The 16,776-nt window shown below is 42.4% G+C and overlaps 1 protein-coding gene across 1 annotated transcript in view; it reads right to left on the bottom strand.

Annotated features, from left to right (window-relative positions):
- Positions 1–5,673: 5,673 nt before the first annotated feature.
- CDK15 (cyclin dependent kinase 15) overlaps positions 5,674–16,776 on the bottom strand; it is a 34,575-nt gene continuing 23,472 nt past the window's right edge. The window contains exons 10-12 of the mRNA XM_053982612.1: positions 13,852–13,900; positions 11,114–11,253; positions 5,674–5,783 (exon numbers count right to left, since the gene is read on the bottom strand). Coding sequence (XP_053838587.1) covers positions 5,674–5,783; positions 11,114–11,253; positions 13,852–13,900 — 299 coding nt within the window. The remainder of the gene's footprint in view (positions 5,784–11,113; positions 11,254–13,851; positions 13,901–16,776) is intronic.

The following is a 16,776-nucleotide window of genomic DNA, read 5'->3' as shown; positions in this document are numbered from 1 at the left end:
AAAAAAATTTAAAAAATAATAAAAAATAAAGGCATTGAGTCTCTCCGACCACCTGCTGTGCCAGTAATGAAGCGATGTCACATGACCAGCCGGCAAGGACTTTTATCTCTGCCCCAATATCATTACTGAAGTGACACCTGTCACATGACCCGCATCAGAGCTTTCATCTGGGCTCCCCAAATGCAGTTCTGGCTTGTGAAGGGGATTTTCCTGGCATTTCCCTCCCCCCACACACACTTTAAAGAGCATTGCCCACTTGCACCGTTACAGACAGGGGTTTGCTAGTTTTAAAGCCCTTGGATATTTTCTTGGGCATATATAATTTGGCCAACAAACTTGCTCCAGGCTGAAACAAAACAGAATCCTAGTCTGGGAAAGAAGTTATTTCATTTACTTCCAGATGTTTTTAAAGCAAATATTTAAGTCTGATGTTAAATTCTCTTAATGTAAAGGAGGATGTTAAAGGATTTCTCAAAAACCTCATATTTGTTTTTGGTTTTTTATTAGGTGGTGAGAAGAAACAGTTTGATGACCCTTAAGCACAATGATCTCCATTTACATGCACTTTATAAACTCTCACCTGCTTTACCAAAGCATCCTGCCCCTGCCAAAAGAAAGTATTTTCTGGGAAAAAAAAAAAAAAAAAAAAAAAAAAAAAAAAAAAAAAAAAAAAAAAAAAAAAAAAAAGGAAAGGTCAGTCCTGCACCTCTTTGCTAATGTCTGGGACTTTTTGTGAGATGTTCAACAGCAAACATTTGGATTTGAGATGGGCCCACATAAATGACAGCAGTACCAAGCACTTACTTGCCAGAACCCATTCAGTTATTATCTCAAAACAACATCAGACATTCAAATGTGACAGGGGATGATCACACCACAGGAACCAGATGTGAGCAGGCTGGAGTTAAGAGAATATGAACTTCATGGATTTTCCTTTCCTCCTTTCCCCACTCATCCATGAATGAAGTCTGGTACTTTTCTCCCTGCATCTGATTCAGCTCACTAAAACAATGAAAAACTAACTCAGCAAAACAGTTCATAGTCTTCCATCTGTTTAGTGAGTTAAATCAGTTCTTCAAGGGCTTACAAAGGTGCCAGAAAGAAAAAGAGAAAGAATGTAAAGCTTGAAGCAGGGAGGGAAGTGGGGGAAGCAGAAGTGCCTTTTTAGGTGGCACTAACTTGGTACATGAATTCAGACATGTTTCTTGTTACCTATTCTTTCTGACTCATTACAACACTACATCCATTTTCCCCGAAGGCTGTTGCCCCTGAGATTGTGCAGGCCAGGGGATGGAAAATCTACTGAGATAGTACTCCTGATGTAAATAGTATTCCCATTAGTTGAGGAGAGGAGTGGTTAGGAGTCAGTTTCTCTCTGATGTGGCATTTTAGGCATTGGGTCTACAATGTTGAGTTAATGAACAGAAGACTGCTGGGTTGCAGCATATCCAGGGTCATCCTCGCTTTCTGTCCCTCTAGATACAGAATTATAAGGTATCATTTGACTCTTTGGCAATTTAGCATATGGCTAAATTTAGCAATGACATGGCCATTACAGGGTGGAAGCTATGTAAAACAGCAAAGCCATTCTGTCCTACTGCTCTAGGGCAGAAGAAGTTTACAATTGATGCTCTGGATAGACCATGAGGAAAAATGACTCAGTTCTCATCATTAGATCCCTCACTGCCCATGTATAACAAATCCTTCCATTTAGCATATCTTGAACATTCAGTTGCTCTCAATTAGGAGCAGACACTCAGCCACAACCATCCTACTGCAGGCCCTGGAGATCCTGCTTCTTCACTGCTCTTTGTCCCGACATCTCCAAGAATGCAAAAGGAATGCAAAACAACCCCTATCCCAACTTGGGCATCATGTACAGCTGCTCTGTTCAGTATTGCAAAGGGAGATCAGGTAATTGAGAGTGGCTGATGTTTGGGAGATCCAAGTCCATGCAATCTAGAGGTAGAAAGACTTTTGGGACACAGCTTGCCTTTTCATCAAGGCAGAGAATTTTAAGGAACATAACCTAATGAAAATCTTGTCCTCTTAACTGAGCAGTGCCTGCAGATAGTCTATGTCCCCCTTAATGTAGCTAATCTATACATTCCTAAAATTATGTCTGTAGCAAGGGCAAAGGGGAACATAAACTGTTGTGCTGCTTCCTGCCCAGATCTGCAGTGTGTATTTGGTAAATGATGGACTGGAGTGGGGCTGGAGATGCAGCTCTCTTGACTAAAAGCTCACCTTTCAGCTGTTTCTATGGCTGCCACCCATAGCTCCTTGACTGGTTTGGTTCCAGTGCCTCAACACTCTGCATAATTCTTGGTCAAAGAAGTTCTCCCAGCAATGCCAGTGACACTACTCAGATGAATAAAAATATTCAAGGAGGTTTGTATGTCTGCACCTCAGTGATTTATCTTTGTCTTCCTTTTCTTCCCAGATGTGCTGTGAGGTTGCACCAAGGCTACTGGTTTCTATGTCCCAGAGCTAAGAAAAAGTATCCAAGATAACTGCAACCAAGCAGACTAGTACTTAAACACAGTGAATTACTTGCTTTCCCAATTCTTCCAGGAAGAATTCTATGAGAAATTTCATAGTAACTGCAGTTGGGAAAGAGGTTTCTGATTTCCCGATGTATCCCCATCAGCACTCACCTCAGATTAGCTTTCCTTCTTATGGTCTGTCAGAGCCTTGAGATCAAGGAGATTAAAACACCGTGAAAACTCATTAATGAGCCAGGACTCTCTGCAACAGCTGGACCAAAAATGAACTGCATTTGGCTGCATCTTAATTCTCTGCCATCTCCCCTCTGCTCATCAACACCTGCACACATTTGGGATGGTGTATAAGACCCCTGAATTCAGCTCTAAGCAACCAGTCTGCAATGCACATGTCTAATGCTCTGCTGGTGTGGAACCAGTATGCTGGTAATCCTGTTAGTAATGGCAGAAGCTCCCTCTAGGAAATTATCACAAATAGTTTTAAACAATTCCTTTTGTTGACAACTCTATCCAAGAAACCGTCTTCCCTGGAGACTTCACTCAACTTTTGACTAATCCCCTCCTTCCCTCAGGAGCTCTTTTGTTGAAGGAGATTGTAGGCATACCCCAGGAATGACAGGTCTCTGTAAGCCTTGGATGAGCCTCTACATTCTTTCAATTGTCAGTCCCCATCTGTCCTGTTTGTACATCAATCTTCTGGTCCAGGGAGCTCTCTATTAAGTGACACATGGCTGAGTATATTCTGCAAGTCCAATGTCCAGACTGTGCTGTTACCTCTTCGTTGCCAAGTCAATCCTTCTGACATTGCTTTCTGAAAAACAAAAGACAGGACATCTGCACAATTTCATTCCCTTCTACTGAAAGGTGACTTTTGAAAAACACACACCCCACCCCTCAAACTGTGTCCTTGTTTTATAATCTCAAAGACTTTTCTTCATTTTGTCAATATAAGGAGTTATTTCAAAGGTCCTTGGTGTAAGGGAGGGTACAATTTGCCCCTATTGCAGAGGAATTCTATTAGGGGAAAAATCCATGGCCTAAGACCTGAATCAAAAAGAAAAATAATTCCCAATTACAAATATTCAGCAGGGCTAGTGCCTTCAGTTGTTCTGCTTGTTAAAAGCTGGTTTAAAACAGGCTCTTCTCTTCCTGTATATTCAATTACACTTAGCTGGTACAGTATCACATACATGTAGGAGGTACAGCATTAGATATCTGAATATTTTTTTTGAGAGGCAGAATGAGAACAGTAGCAGATTCCAATGACCCATATGTTCCTCCTCAGCAGGTAGAGGGAAAGTGGTGGGTGGAATAGGGCAGAAAATGGGTGGAGTGTTGGCATGGAGTATATATCACCCTGGGATAGACAACTGACAGTATCTCATCTTTTCCTGAAACCAGAAGGAGAACAAGGAGGAATCTGTGATGATGTTTTGTCCCTTGCTGTGTTGCTCAGGGCCCATGGATTCAAGATGGAGCCTGGTATGTTTAGTTTTTTGGTTTTGTCTATTTTTGTAACTTAACTCAGGTTGGCAAAGGAAGGAAGGCTGGCCAGTTTCATTATGTTCCCAGGAAATTCCATTCTCTCATGTGCCAGTGTGAGGCTGTTGTGCTTTAGATGCCTATCTGCCTCTCATTAGATTTGAAAAAGCATGCAGAAGCCCCTGCTTTCCATTAGTAGCCTATTAAAATGACAAAAAAAAAATTTACTGTTTCATTTATAACTTTGCTTGCATTTCTGAATCCAGATGCCTTTTTTAAAAAGAGAATTAATAATATGAACACTATCACATATAGAATGTTTTCCTGCAATGAACTGCAGAAGAAAACTTGAGTTGACATTTAAGCTTGTTTAGCATGCTTTGTAATCAGCTAAAAAAAGGGACACAATCATTTTGAGGACAGGTTAATATATAGCAAAAAAAGTTAAGAGTTTCTCCTACTAGTTGCAATTTTAAATGATGTATTTGTGAAATGCTCTCTAAATAATTTTAAATGGGCCCAATCCAAGTTCACTGAACATTGATGCATGAGTGCCCTACTCAAGTGAGTTGTCCCAGAAGCCTTAGTGGAACTGACAGCCAGCTTTTCTGGCAGGATTAGTTCCTCTCTGATCACAGAGAGGGAAAAGCCATCCTGTCTGCACTCAGCTGAGCAGGTGAGCAGGGAAAGCGTTCAGGCTGCTTCCAAAACCCAATCTGGTCACAGCACTGGCAATGTCAGGTCTTTCTTAAAAGGATTCCAGGCTGGCCTCTCTGTCTGCTGTTGTCTACATGATGAGGGCAGAAGGGGTAGAGAAGCTGTCAGACCAGGCACTGAGTGCTGGGACCTGATCCTATTGCAGATACAGGTCATCTACATGCATTTGGAAGCACAGATGGGTAGCTGAGGTGTGTCCTAAGGTTGCCTCTTAGCTTGGCAGACAATAAGACAGTCAAACTAATTTGGCTTCAAAATCAGTTTCCAGGTCTGCCCTGCAAGCACAGACCCAGCAGTGACACTGACAGGACACATGCTGCTAACAAATGCACAAAGTAAACAAAGAGACAGGATATAATAAAAGGACAATCTCTGGTCATTTCTTTTAATAACAGTGATTTTAAGCAAGCTTTTGGTCTTCTGTAACAAAAAGATGAAAAATACTGATGCTGAAGCATAGTTTTGAAACCTGACATTAAAATAGTGATTAATTAAAACCAAAGATATTACAAGATAAGGAGATTTTGCCCAGCTCTGCTAGGGTTCTAATTCATGTGAAATCAAAACAAGTAAGCTATGAAATGTGAACTCAGTAAGCAAGGACAAATGAGAACAAAGCAATTTGGTCAGTTTAAGCAATGGGGAAATGAAGCAATACTTTGACTGGGGAGGCATTGGAGGAAAGGGCATTGGTCTGGGATTTGGCAATATAACAAAACAAACCCAAACCTCCCATGATACCACTGAACATTGTTCACTGGGGGCCATTGGCTTGCTGATCTCTTCTCTCTGAATATGAGATTTCCCACTTTGTTCTCACCCTGGAATGTGATCATCCAGCCCCAAGTATCAAGTCTATTTTCCCACCTTCAATACATGAAGGACTACATGTCCTAAGGGTGATGGCAGCAGCTTTGACAATGGCAACTACATGCTTACCCAAGAATTATTAGTCAATCATCCATGATTTCTACCAAAACTTGCTTGAACCTCCTGAGACACGGCCTTTTCGGTAAGATGCAAACAGGTCACAGATTTCAGGTTGCAGTCTCACCCCTGGAACTGTGAGCACTGATTGTCCTGTGGAAAAATCAGGTTAAAGAGAAAGCTGCAAAAGGGTCCTTTTCCTTCATTATGCTACTTTCTTCATGCTCTCCTGTGACATTAGCTGCAATATAAACTAATTCAAGATCCTATTTCTCACAGCTGCATTCCTTCTGATTGTTTTTGGAAAATTATTTCTTTAATCTAGACACTCTTCTCTAGAAATCTCATCTGCAGTTTCTTTTCTTTTTTCTTTTTCTTTTTCTTGGAGCAACCAGCAAAATACTATTTGGTAGAACAGTGGTAGGAAGGTAACCCGCTAATCAAAAGGATTCAAATGGATCTGCACACTGCCAAGCTCTCTCCTTCCCACCCAGCAGAGGGGAAAAAAAGAAAAAGAAAAAAGAGCTAGAGCGAAGGCACAGAGCTTCTCTCCTTCAGCAATCTCACAAATGCAAAACCTTCCACTCCAGTGACTCCTCATTAACTTACCAAATCTGACAGTCTAATTATCGTAGCTGCTTCACGCTTAGAATAAATAAATACTAAAGTGGGTGTTTAAAGAAATTGAGCAGTGAAATTCAGTCATCTAGACAGTCAATAGAGAGTTTATTTTAAATTTTTATATTCTTATGTATTTATATCATTTTAGGAAAGATAATGAGATAGTTGTCTTTCAGGCTAATTGAGTTCCTATGCTCATGGTTGCTTGCTGTCACAATCTCAAACTTAGCTTTAACTTTTGTGCCTTAGAAATCTGATCACTGCCTCCACATTTACTCTTTTCTGCTGATAACTGGGTGAAGTCAGAAGTGCACCTGAGGATGGGAAATGACTGTGTGAGACTTCCAGTCTGGATGTCTTTTCACAGCAAACAAGACAACTAAATCTTTTCAGATTTGCATTTAAGAGTGTTAAAGGGAAAAAGGAAGTTAAAGAAACCTCAGCTATAACTTACAATTAGACAAAACATTGAAAAACATCTGCTAACCTCTGATGCAATAGAGTCTGCCTCCACGAATAGTATTAACAGCACTCCCCCCAAGAGTGGTTTGTCTCCCTGAACAATAAGACCTTTATGGAGATTCTCTGGCCTGAGATCAATGGGAGTCAGAGCATTTGATCCATGTCTGTAGGACTTTGTTTCCACAAGTCATGTGGGCCAAACTTTGCGCCAGTTGCTTTTGCAAGAGCAGGAGCTAGGGAGTGAGCAAAGGAAATTTTCCTTTTCCCATCTTCCCCTTTGCACTGTGCTCCTAAACAGTGCCTAGTACAATGCCTGCCGCAGGACAGCATGCAGGGAAGAGCTTCAACAGGGCAACATGTCCAGAGCCCTGTGCACTTGGCAAGCATCTGCTGTGATGTTGCAACAGCTCTTTCCTAGGGTGGTGGCTGAATGACACAATACAAAATACAATACAAAACTTTCATGTCCTGTCAGTATGAAGGCAAGCAGATCTTCCACCACTGTGGGGATCATACCAGGTGAAGTGGGGGGTGCTTTTCCTGAGTTAAGTGAAGATTTGTTTTATCACCTCACAGATAAGAATACTTCTGGCTTAGGAGGGGCAGCTGATTTCCTGCTCATCACCAGCTTTGGTTTATTCTTGTATTAAGACACATTATAAACCGGATTCATACATCTGGTAGGAACATTCTAGGTGTCTGTATGTGACTTACAGTGAAGGATATCTATTTGCTGTGTATAGAGGTCGCAAAGCAGAGTGGTAAAAAACATCAAGTGACTATATGAATCTTTTAGCTATGTAGGAGAACCTAGGGAAACCAGCCAACCCAAACAAGGGATGATGAAAGCCAGCTCTTCTTTATATGTCCCCTGTGATAATATACCAGTGCTGGCTAATCCCAACAGTATTGGGATTTTTGGTAGGCAATGGCTTGCAACCTTAACCTCCTCATTGCCCACACTTGCTTACTTGCTTTGTCTTAGTTTAGACGCAGCAGACATTAAAATGACTGTGAACATCAAGCCTCCCTCCTCCTCCTTGTCTCTGAAAGGCTGAATAATGGGCTGTTTCAGGAGAAATGGTACAGTATCTTCATCATCTAGTGCACTGGTTTTGTGTTGCTGGAGGAGATAACAATTAGAGACCAATTGTGCCCAAAAAGAGCAAGCACCTTCTAGTCAAAGCCAGGATCCCATCCATGCAACACACAATCCTCCTCATGGAGCACATACTGGAATTTATTGACTGCTGTGCCAAGGGTATGGCCAGGGTTGAATGTCTCCTACACTGAGATGAAGATGTCTCCTGAGACTGGACATTGGGCTGGTGGGGAAAGGATCTGGCCTCCCTGGCCCCTGTGCCTGTGTGGTTTGGCCCAAGCTCTTCTTGCAGTGTGTTTTCTTGGGAGTGCACTGTTGATAACCCCAAATCCCACTGCTTACCTTCCCTGCTTGCAAGCCTGCTTGCTCTAAAGCATCAGAGGGCAAAAGAGAGGGAAAACAAACCAAATCTATAAGTAAGAATAATAAGCTGCAATTGTTACTGTGTCTGACCTGTCTGACAACAGAGTGAGATACCTCCTCAGAAGGCCCTTTTGCACTTCAGGACTGACACTGAGTTGAGAGCACAGCTCATGCTTTCTTGATTCAAGGATCTCATCTTTCTTCCAGGAGGGATTAATTGGACAGAAAACATTTTGCTTTAGCAGGTGGCAAAGGGTTAGAATGAAGTTTTATCAGAGCTGCTGCAGTGCAGGGCACAAAGATAATTGTCTCAGGATTGGCTCTGGCCAGAAAAAGGACAGCAAATGCTCCAGTTTTACAAAAGGTCATCACTGCCACCCCCTAGGCTACTAGCCATACTGAAGGAAAGCTGAAGAAACCCCTGCACCTCTTTCTGTTTTTATATCCAGAACTGCTGGTGGCATATGTAGAATGAAGGCCACCCAGATGATGAGCGAGGTTTGAACCCAGGCCTCAGGAATCCCTGCCCAAAGCTACAGGCACAGGAATGAGCAGCTGTAGGAGAGGCCCATCTGTGGGCCAGCCCCACTCAGAGGACAGAGAACCTTCTTCCTCCCTTCGAGCACGGCCTACTCTTTTTTCCAGCACTTTGCACTCAGATGAGCATAGCAACAGCAACCTATTCCATTCTGTAGGAGCTGCTCTCAAGGAAGCAAAGAGCCCTGTGCTCCCTCTCCCCCTTCCCAGGGGCAGCAGCCAGCCTCTAACCATTAACATTCCCCCTAGGAATCTGAAACATGCTATTTGGAGGGGTACTTAACTTCGAAACAGTGATTTCTCCAATTATTTTTCCCCAGGAACTGACCTTTGAAAAATATCCTCTAGCTTCCATCTTGTCATAACAACTTATAAAAAGGACAGTTATGGATACAGTTATTTCATAAAAACAGAGAATAATTTCTTATGAGAACATTTTATTTTTTCAAATTTTGTTTCCCCTCTTACTCTCCCACACACCTTGGGATTAACCCCCTCTTCTTTCACCTTTCATCTCCAGATCACATTCAGCCCTTCTGCTTTAACTTTCCCTTTCAGAGGATGGCAACTAATAGCCAGCATCCTCCAGAACAAAGTGGGAACAGAATATATTTAAAATCTGCACTGTTATCATAGCAACAAGAATTTTAGAATGATACAGTTAAATTCTAAAAGAGTGTTATGCCAAAGTGACACAAGAGAGCAAATGTCTTAAACAATTATGGCAATAGGAATGGCTACATGGGGAATTATTCAGAATAGCCTAAATTTTACAGGCTTAATGAGTCACTCATGAATATGGTCTTGCCTGATTGTACTGTACTTGTTTCAGCCCCGTGCACTTTGATTCTGTTCTCAAGACATTGGTTGCTATGATAACGCCATGCAGTTTCCTGTCCACACGATACTTCTTGCTGCAATATGGGGGATAATAAATATGGGATGGTGCCTAAATCCAGGTGAAAGGAATCTGTCCCCTCACTGCCAGCATATTGGAGAGATTGACACATTATGCCAGTCTGTTTTCTCATTCCTTCTATTTCTCCTCACTCTCTCCCTTTCTCTCACACTGTCTGTCTCTGTACCTGTTTTTTTCCTCTCCCTCTCTCTCTCTCTCTCTCAGCACTGACACTTTCATCTTCTCCCTTGGGGATTGGAGATGTCACTGCGGGAAGTGCTTGTCCGCCTCTCTGGCAGCAGCAGAGCCCTGTGGCTTTGACAAACCTCATTTAATTGGGAGGAAGCCAGGAGGGTTTGAAAGAACTGAAACATCCACGAAACTCCTTTTATCAGGCATAATTTAAACTCTGCATGGAAAAAACCCTATATGTATAAAGAAAAGTCAACTTCCCTCCTGCTGTGCGTGCTCCCCTCCTCCCCCCCCGGCACAGGCAGGCTCCTGCGAGATTCCATCTTTTCATTTTTCTAAAAGTGTCAAAGTAGATTTGTGCTCTGTGGCTGGGTGAACAGAAAAGGAATGCAGATGTCTCTCACTCAAGCACATACACACACAGAGCACCTTCTGAAGGGCAGCAGTTTGGGGGATTGGGAGAGATGCTAGCTCACTGCTCCTCCACTTGGGATGTGTCGCAGGAGGCAGAAATTTGGTTTTCCAATAGCTTGACAACACAGTCCATGAAGACTTTTCCTTAAATGCCCCTATCTTAAAAAACATCACCAAACTAACTAGTGTACAGAGTGCCCAGGAGGCAACAGGGAATGCAAGGTCCCTTTGGCCTGCAGCCCAATAGGAGGGAGCTTTCCCTAGTGAGGAGCAGAACTGCAGCTTGAGAGACCCTGTATTTTTTTGTCAGCTCAGGCCAGGAGAGGCACAACTGTGTGTGCAGCTGTGTGCTTAAGAGAAGGGAGCAAGGGAAGAAGAAAATAAAGCAGGTAAAACTGAGGGAGAACTGGTGTGACAGGGTACAAGGAACAGCTGTCTCAACATCAAAAGGGAGTGGGAGGAGCAGTCCAAGGGAATTGGGGCTAGCACACCATGCGGAGCAGATGGGAATTCAGGACATCAGGAGGGACGGTGGGTGAGTTACACTGAACACACAGTGTGAGCTGGGGAAATGTCCAGGCCCTTGGGGTTACAGAATGGGGGAGATGGCTTGTCAAAGCATATACAGCTCTGCTTTGCAGAGAGCCATGGTAGCAGCCCATCAAGGTCCCCTTCTATTAACACAGTGGTCAAGTAGAAGAAAACAGAAAAACAAGTTGTCAAATTTGCCGTGGGATGTAAACTTTGCAGGTTATAGAAGGGGGAAGGGAGTGCAGGCAGAAAAGAGAGACATCCAGCTGAATGGCAGAGACTTTGAAAATAGAAAAGAAACTCACAGTAAATAGCACATGCAGCAGCCCTTTCTTGGTGAGATGAAATTGAGAGGTAACTTACCAGCAGGAACCTGATAGAGCTGAGGAGGCAGAGGGCTGAAGAAGCTATGAAGAAGCGCATCTTGTGCAGAGATTCGTCCTCGAGGGAAGGCTGTGAGCATCCTGGAGGCCAAATTCTCTGCTGCTGGCACCCTGCTCATCCTAGGAAAACAGAAGAAAGAATAGCACAGGAGATGAGGACGAGCCAGAAAGCTGGAACCAGAACATGACCCAGCCCTTCTCAGTTTGAGGCAAAGATAGTGGAGGGACACAGGGGAGCTGGATAAACCCACCCCAGCTTTATAGCTTTGCAGGAAATTTGCTTTTCCATCTGAGTTTGACTATGTTGGGGTATGTGCATCCAGGATTTCAGCTCAAACTCATGTTTACAGACCAATTTTGAAAACCAATTTCTGGTTTTTAAAAAGAAGGTTGTAAGTGAAAAAGAAATGATGCTGAGGAGACTATGTTTTACATGTTGTAACTGTAATACCAGAGTTTGGTGGTACCAGTTTACAGTGACAATCCAAATGTAGAAAATAACGTGACTGGCCCACTGAGAAGACTAGAGGTCAAACCTAATAAACCTAAAGAAAATACCATTTCCTCTTCTCCTACCCCAGTACCAGTAGTGCAGCTGGTTAAAATGTGTTGGGGATTCAAAGAGAAGAATCTGTTTCTCAGGATGAGTGCTTAAAAGAAATGTAATACACATATGCTCTATGCCCAGCAAATACCAATGCCAAGTGGCTGCTCCCTAGAGGAGCACACAGCTGGGGACAAGGAAGTGGAAGAGCGAAAACAAACCAACAAGGAAACAAATAAAATAGTAATTTAGTTTTACAGCTTTTACTTTGTTTGTTTGTTCTGATCACATTTCAGCTTCAGAGCATGGCCTGTTGTGCTTCCTCCCTTGGCCCCCAGTGGTGCATCCCCTCCAAGTGACATCAGGGGCTGGGATCCCCCTGCTCCTGCACTCCCCCTCTCTACACAGGACATTCAACATGCTGACATTTTTGTTTGGAGGAGATAAAATGTAAAATATAAAAGAAGAGGAAAAAACACCAAGACAGAAGGAGAGAAAGAGATCTTGAGAAACAAATTTGTAGAAGATATCTGGCCTCACTGTGGTAGATAATTACTGATTTTTCACCTCCAGAAAAACAGTTCAAGCCCCTGCTTCCTTGGGCACTAGGGATGGGACAAGAAGCCAAAGCATCCTGTCTGAGGCCTCTTGCTAGAGCTGCATGACAGGCTGCCCTTGCCATAGCACAGTCTTACTGGAGACCTTCAGCCCCCGGTCCCTGCTGCTGCAGGCTCCCACTCTGGGCAGCAACACAGTTCCATGCTTCCCAACATGGCTCAGGCTTCCTGGTGGTGGCCAAGCTCTGTGGAGAGCTCCCTTTTGATTTCTTAATTGTTCATGGAGAGTCATGGCTGAGTGGTCTGTATGAAGCAGCTCTTTCCTTCTCCCAGGCTGAGCATTCCAAGGCAGTTATTTGGCCATGGCAGCCAAATGACCAGGACTCTAAGGTAGAGCTGGAGCTGGCCCACATGCAGCCCAGAGCTCTGCCACAGAGGTGCTAGGCCAGCCCCTTGGCTTGGCCTGTAATGGGGTCTGTCAAAGGATTATGGCCAAAAAAGCAGAAGTGCAATATAGCACAGTCACAAGGAATATACTTATTTCTTTGTTCAGGCTGAGAGAGGATTTGTTCTCTTCCAGGACCTGCATTATGAGGGTTTGGGACATATTGAGCTTTCTGTGTTTCTCAAGCTGTGCGTGACAATGGCTGGCATTTCAGTAACCTGTGCTTTGCTGAAAACTTTAGCGTGTTTGTTCAGCCATTTAGAACAGCATCTGAAGAGCAGCACAGTTCCCTCCTAGCAGGGCTGGATCCCAAGCAATCAGCTGAACAGATAATACAGCAATGAAAAATGTGGTTGTGTCCTCAAAGGATATTTGATTATTGACATCTTCATGTACACAATCTTGAGGACAAATCCTGTCTTGTCTTTTCTTACATATCTATAAAACCTGCTGTGTGTCTCAAAATCAGTTTAAGGGGATTTGATTTGAATGACTCCCTCAGCTAGGTTAGAGCATTTTGTCTGATTATAAATTTCTTTCACTGATACATATATACATTCTGTGTGTGTCTGTGCATGTGTGTGTGTGCCTGAAAAAATACTCCCTTCCCTTAGCACATTAGGGAGTGACTCAGCAGTGCTGGTGTGTCTGGTCAAGCTGCATGTGTAACCATGGCCTTCATCTCATAGCTTTGGCCACTAAGAATGTGATTTTTCCCCTCCTAGCTAATCACAAGATTATTTCATTGTCTCACGAAAATGCTGTCATAGCATGTCTTCCTTACTGCTGTTGAGCAACATTCCTACAGTCTGTTTTCAAAAATGAAAACTGGGACAGTGTGAAGTCTGTCCTCAGTCTGGGCAAGAGGGCCTGGGAAAGTATGACCTTCTCAATCGAACTGTGCCCCACAAAAAGCTGCACACAAAGTCATTGAATCACTGCTTATCTCAGAATAATCACTACTCCTCTGAGAATAATAAACCCACTGTGTGTCTACCTTTGCTGCAATCTCTCAAAATCAGTTGCTTAACTGATGTTAGATCTGCTTGTTACTACAGAGCCATCCTGCTCTTCCTGAGCTTGCCAAAAGAGCTCACTTCAAGTTAAATGATTGCATAAAGAAACAAATAAACCCAGAGGCAATTTTGACATTGCTGTTATAGGTACCTTACCTGTCACAGATGACTCGGAGTCTCTGAGGTCTCCTGGAAACAACCAGTTCTAGAAAGTGTAATATGCAATCACAAGATTAAATGAAAATCAAGCCAAAACCCATTCTCTGAGCCCCTACAAAAAATGTGCTCAGAATTTCAAAGGGCCCTATAGAATCTATCTTATTATTTATAAACATACATTATTCCTATAGGACTTGAGTACCTGCATTGATCTTAATAGGCTGTTCCAGTTCTGTAACCCTTTCCTTTCATATATCTGTGAGTACAGGCCTTGGACCTCCTCCTGTTACAGTGTGAGTCTTAGCCTTGACATCAATAAAAGCAGTATCAGTCCCTAAAGCCTTCACACAAAGGAAGCAAAAAGAAGTTTGCAGGCCTGAATCCACAGTCAATTGTCTTGTCTTTCCAAGGGGCTGCTGAGATTCACATATTGCCCCCATGGGTACATGGGGCTTTTCTACATGGATGCAGCAGTAAGACTGGGGATGGAGACAAAGCACTTTGATCCCACTTTCTTCTTACCCACAGCTCTCACTAAGTTTGTTGTTTGTCCAGTTAACCATGCTTACAGAGGCTTTGTAACTCACTGATTATTGTGATCTCTATCAGACTGGAACTTAGCAGAGTTTGCAGTGTTGTGAAGTCTGTGTTCTTGATATTTTTCAAGGACATATTTGTAAACATTGTGGTAAATATAGAGGAATACAATCCTCAAATGCTTTATTGTAAAGCATGAATTTTCTCAGGCTTAGATACGAATGAATGGCTTAAGCCTGGAAAATTTCCCTGTGGAGCTGATGAACAGAGAGATTTTTTTGCAATCGGAAAGGCTGCAATTTCTACCCACCTACATTTTCCTGAGCACTGTTTCTGACAGCAGAGAATGAACAGTGGCACTCTAGTCATGGGAAGGAGAGCAGGAAGGGTGGTGTCCACCTCTTCCAGCTCAGCCTGGACAAGCATTCCCCACAGCAGTGAGACCACCAGGAGGCAAGCACCACTGGTCTGTTGCCAGCAGACTCAGAGCTCAGCTGGGGTTAATGCTGCACCCTTCAAGAGCATCTGCCCTCCCTGCCTGCCTGGAAGCACCAGGCACTTCTTTAAGGCACAGGAGCTGCCTGCTGCAGGCCAGGTGGGAGTCCCCTCTGCTTTTGCCTGCACGGCCATTTCCACAGTGCCAGACTCAGCGTCTGACTTGATGAACAGGCAACTTAAAAAGTGTAAATGACTGAACTTCCAGCCCTTGACCTTTCCAGCAGCAATCTTGCACCATTAAACCAGGCAAGCAGGTTTTTAAACCTATCACAGGGTAAGTAACAGTTCAGAATTGAATTATTCTCCTACACCCAAATATTAAGGTAGTTTCTAGAGCAGTAAATGGGAATATAATTTGGGATGGGATTCACGGCTGTTTATGTGCCAGACACTGCATATCACCAATATATAGAAGTTATATATTAGTGTCTTGAATACTCCCTTCCCAAATAAGTCACCAAGACCGGCAGAAGACTCCTCTTGGATCACTGGTAACATTTTCACTGATCATCTTTCCTTTTTTTGCCCCCTTTATTGTAATAAAAGTGTAGAAATAAATTACCAATGTAAAGTTTCCTGATAGAAGAAAAGTAATTTTAAAAATTGTTTGGAAAGGCAAAAAAAAATTTTCTGTATGAGGCATAAATTTTTGCCTCTTCACAGAGCTGGCCAAAAACTTTCAGATGTGGTAACTTTCTGTCAGAAAAATTTGATTTGTGAGATGAAAATATTTTATGACAATATATCAATTTCATTAAATATTAGTAAAAATGCCAAGATTACTTAAGTACTGTACTGAAATCTTTTAACATTAATATTCTTTAATGAGTTTAACACAGAATTTTAAAAATGCATGTTCAATTGGTAACAATAGGGCAAAATGTTTCAATGATATCTTAGGGAAATGTCACTTTGTTTTTGCAGAGTGTATTTTCAGTGTATTTGTATTTGGAATAACATTCCAAAAAAGGAAATAGGATTTTCTTTACATTTGAAATAGAAATATCAGCTTGCTTACTGGGAACTGGGAGGAATACTTGAATTATAGAGTTTGCGGTCTTGAGCGAGCCTCTTAACTTAAATTTATCTTTTATGTAATCTGGAGATTAATAATTATCTGAAGGGGTCGTGTAAGAGCCAGTGAGCCACCTATTCCTGTCCCTGTCCAAACACATCTCTCAGTGAAGAATTCAGCTTGAGTGAGGACTGCCAAATTTGCAGTTTTAAGTATACAGAGCTTTGATTATAAATGGAAGATATGGGTAAGAAAACAGTGTGTCTCTGCTCAAGGAATTAATGCAGTTAAGTAATGCACTTTAAATCAGTTCAGATTAATCTCCTGACTGACCCCATATAGACAAATCCTCAGAGAATGCCGAGGCCCCATTGTGTTGAGCAAGGTAAAAACAGAGCAGTGAATATTTTCCCTACTGTAAGATTAAGACCAATTTAAAATTGTAAAACACTGTAAACAGCTACTCCATAAAGGTAAGAGATAAAGAATATTTAGATCATTCAAAAAAGTAGATGAACTAGTGATTTAATCATCTCACAATGATGATCTAGACATAAAATGATGGGATTGTGTAGGGCTGATTGGCTTTTTTAACACTATGAGTAGATCTGAAAGGTAGCACGTAGGTTTGTTATTTTCTATCCTTATGCAAGGTAGAGTGTGCTAATGAGGAAATACCTTCCTATTTGAAAACCCAGGTGGAAGTGGCTAATGAACTGATAATGAGGCAAGCAAGCCAAAGGACAAAAGTTAAACTTTCCTAATTGATGAAGAGAGACAAAGAGGATGCCAAGTGCTGCTGGATGAAGGCAGTGGGGTTGCAGGCTCACAGAGAAAATTTCTCTCATTAGTGAAATCTCTGTGGCTTCAGG

This window comes from Vidua macroura, chromosome 7 (assembly GCF_024509145.1).
Source record: "Vidua macroura isolate BioBank_ID:100142 chromosome 7, ASM2450914v1, whole genome shotgun sequence".
Lineage (NCBI taxonomy): Eukaryota > Metazoa > Chordata > Aves > Passeriformes > Viduidae > Vidua > Vidua macroura.
Note: the sequence above shows the minus strand (reverse complement) of the source record. Positions and strands in the feature narration are given on the sequence as shown.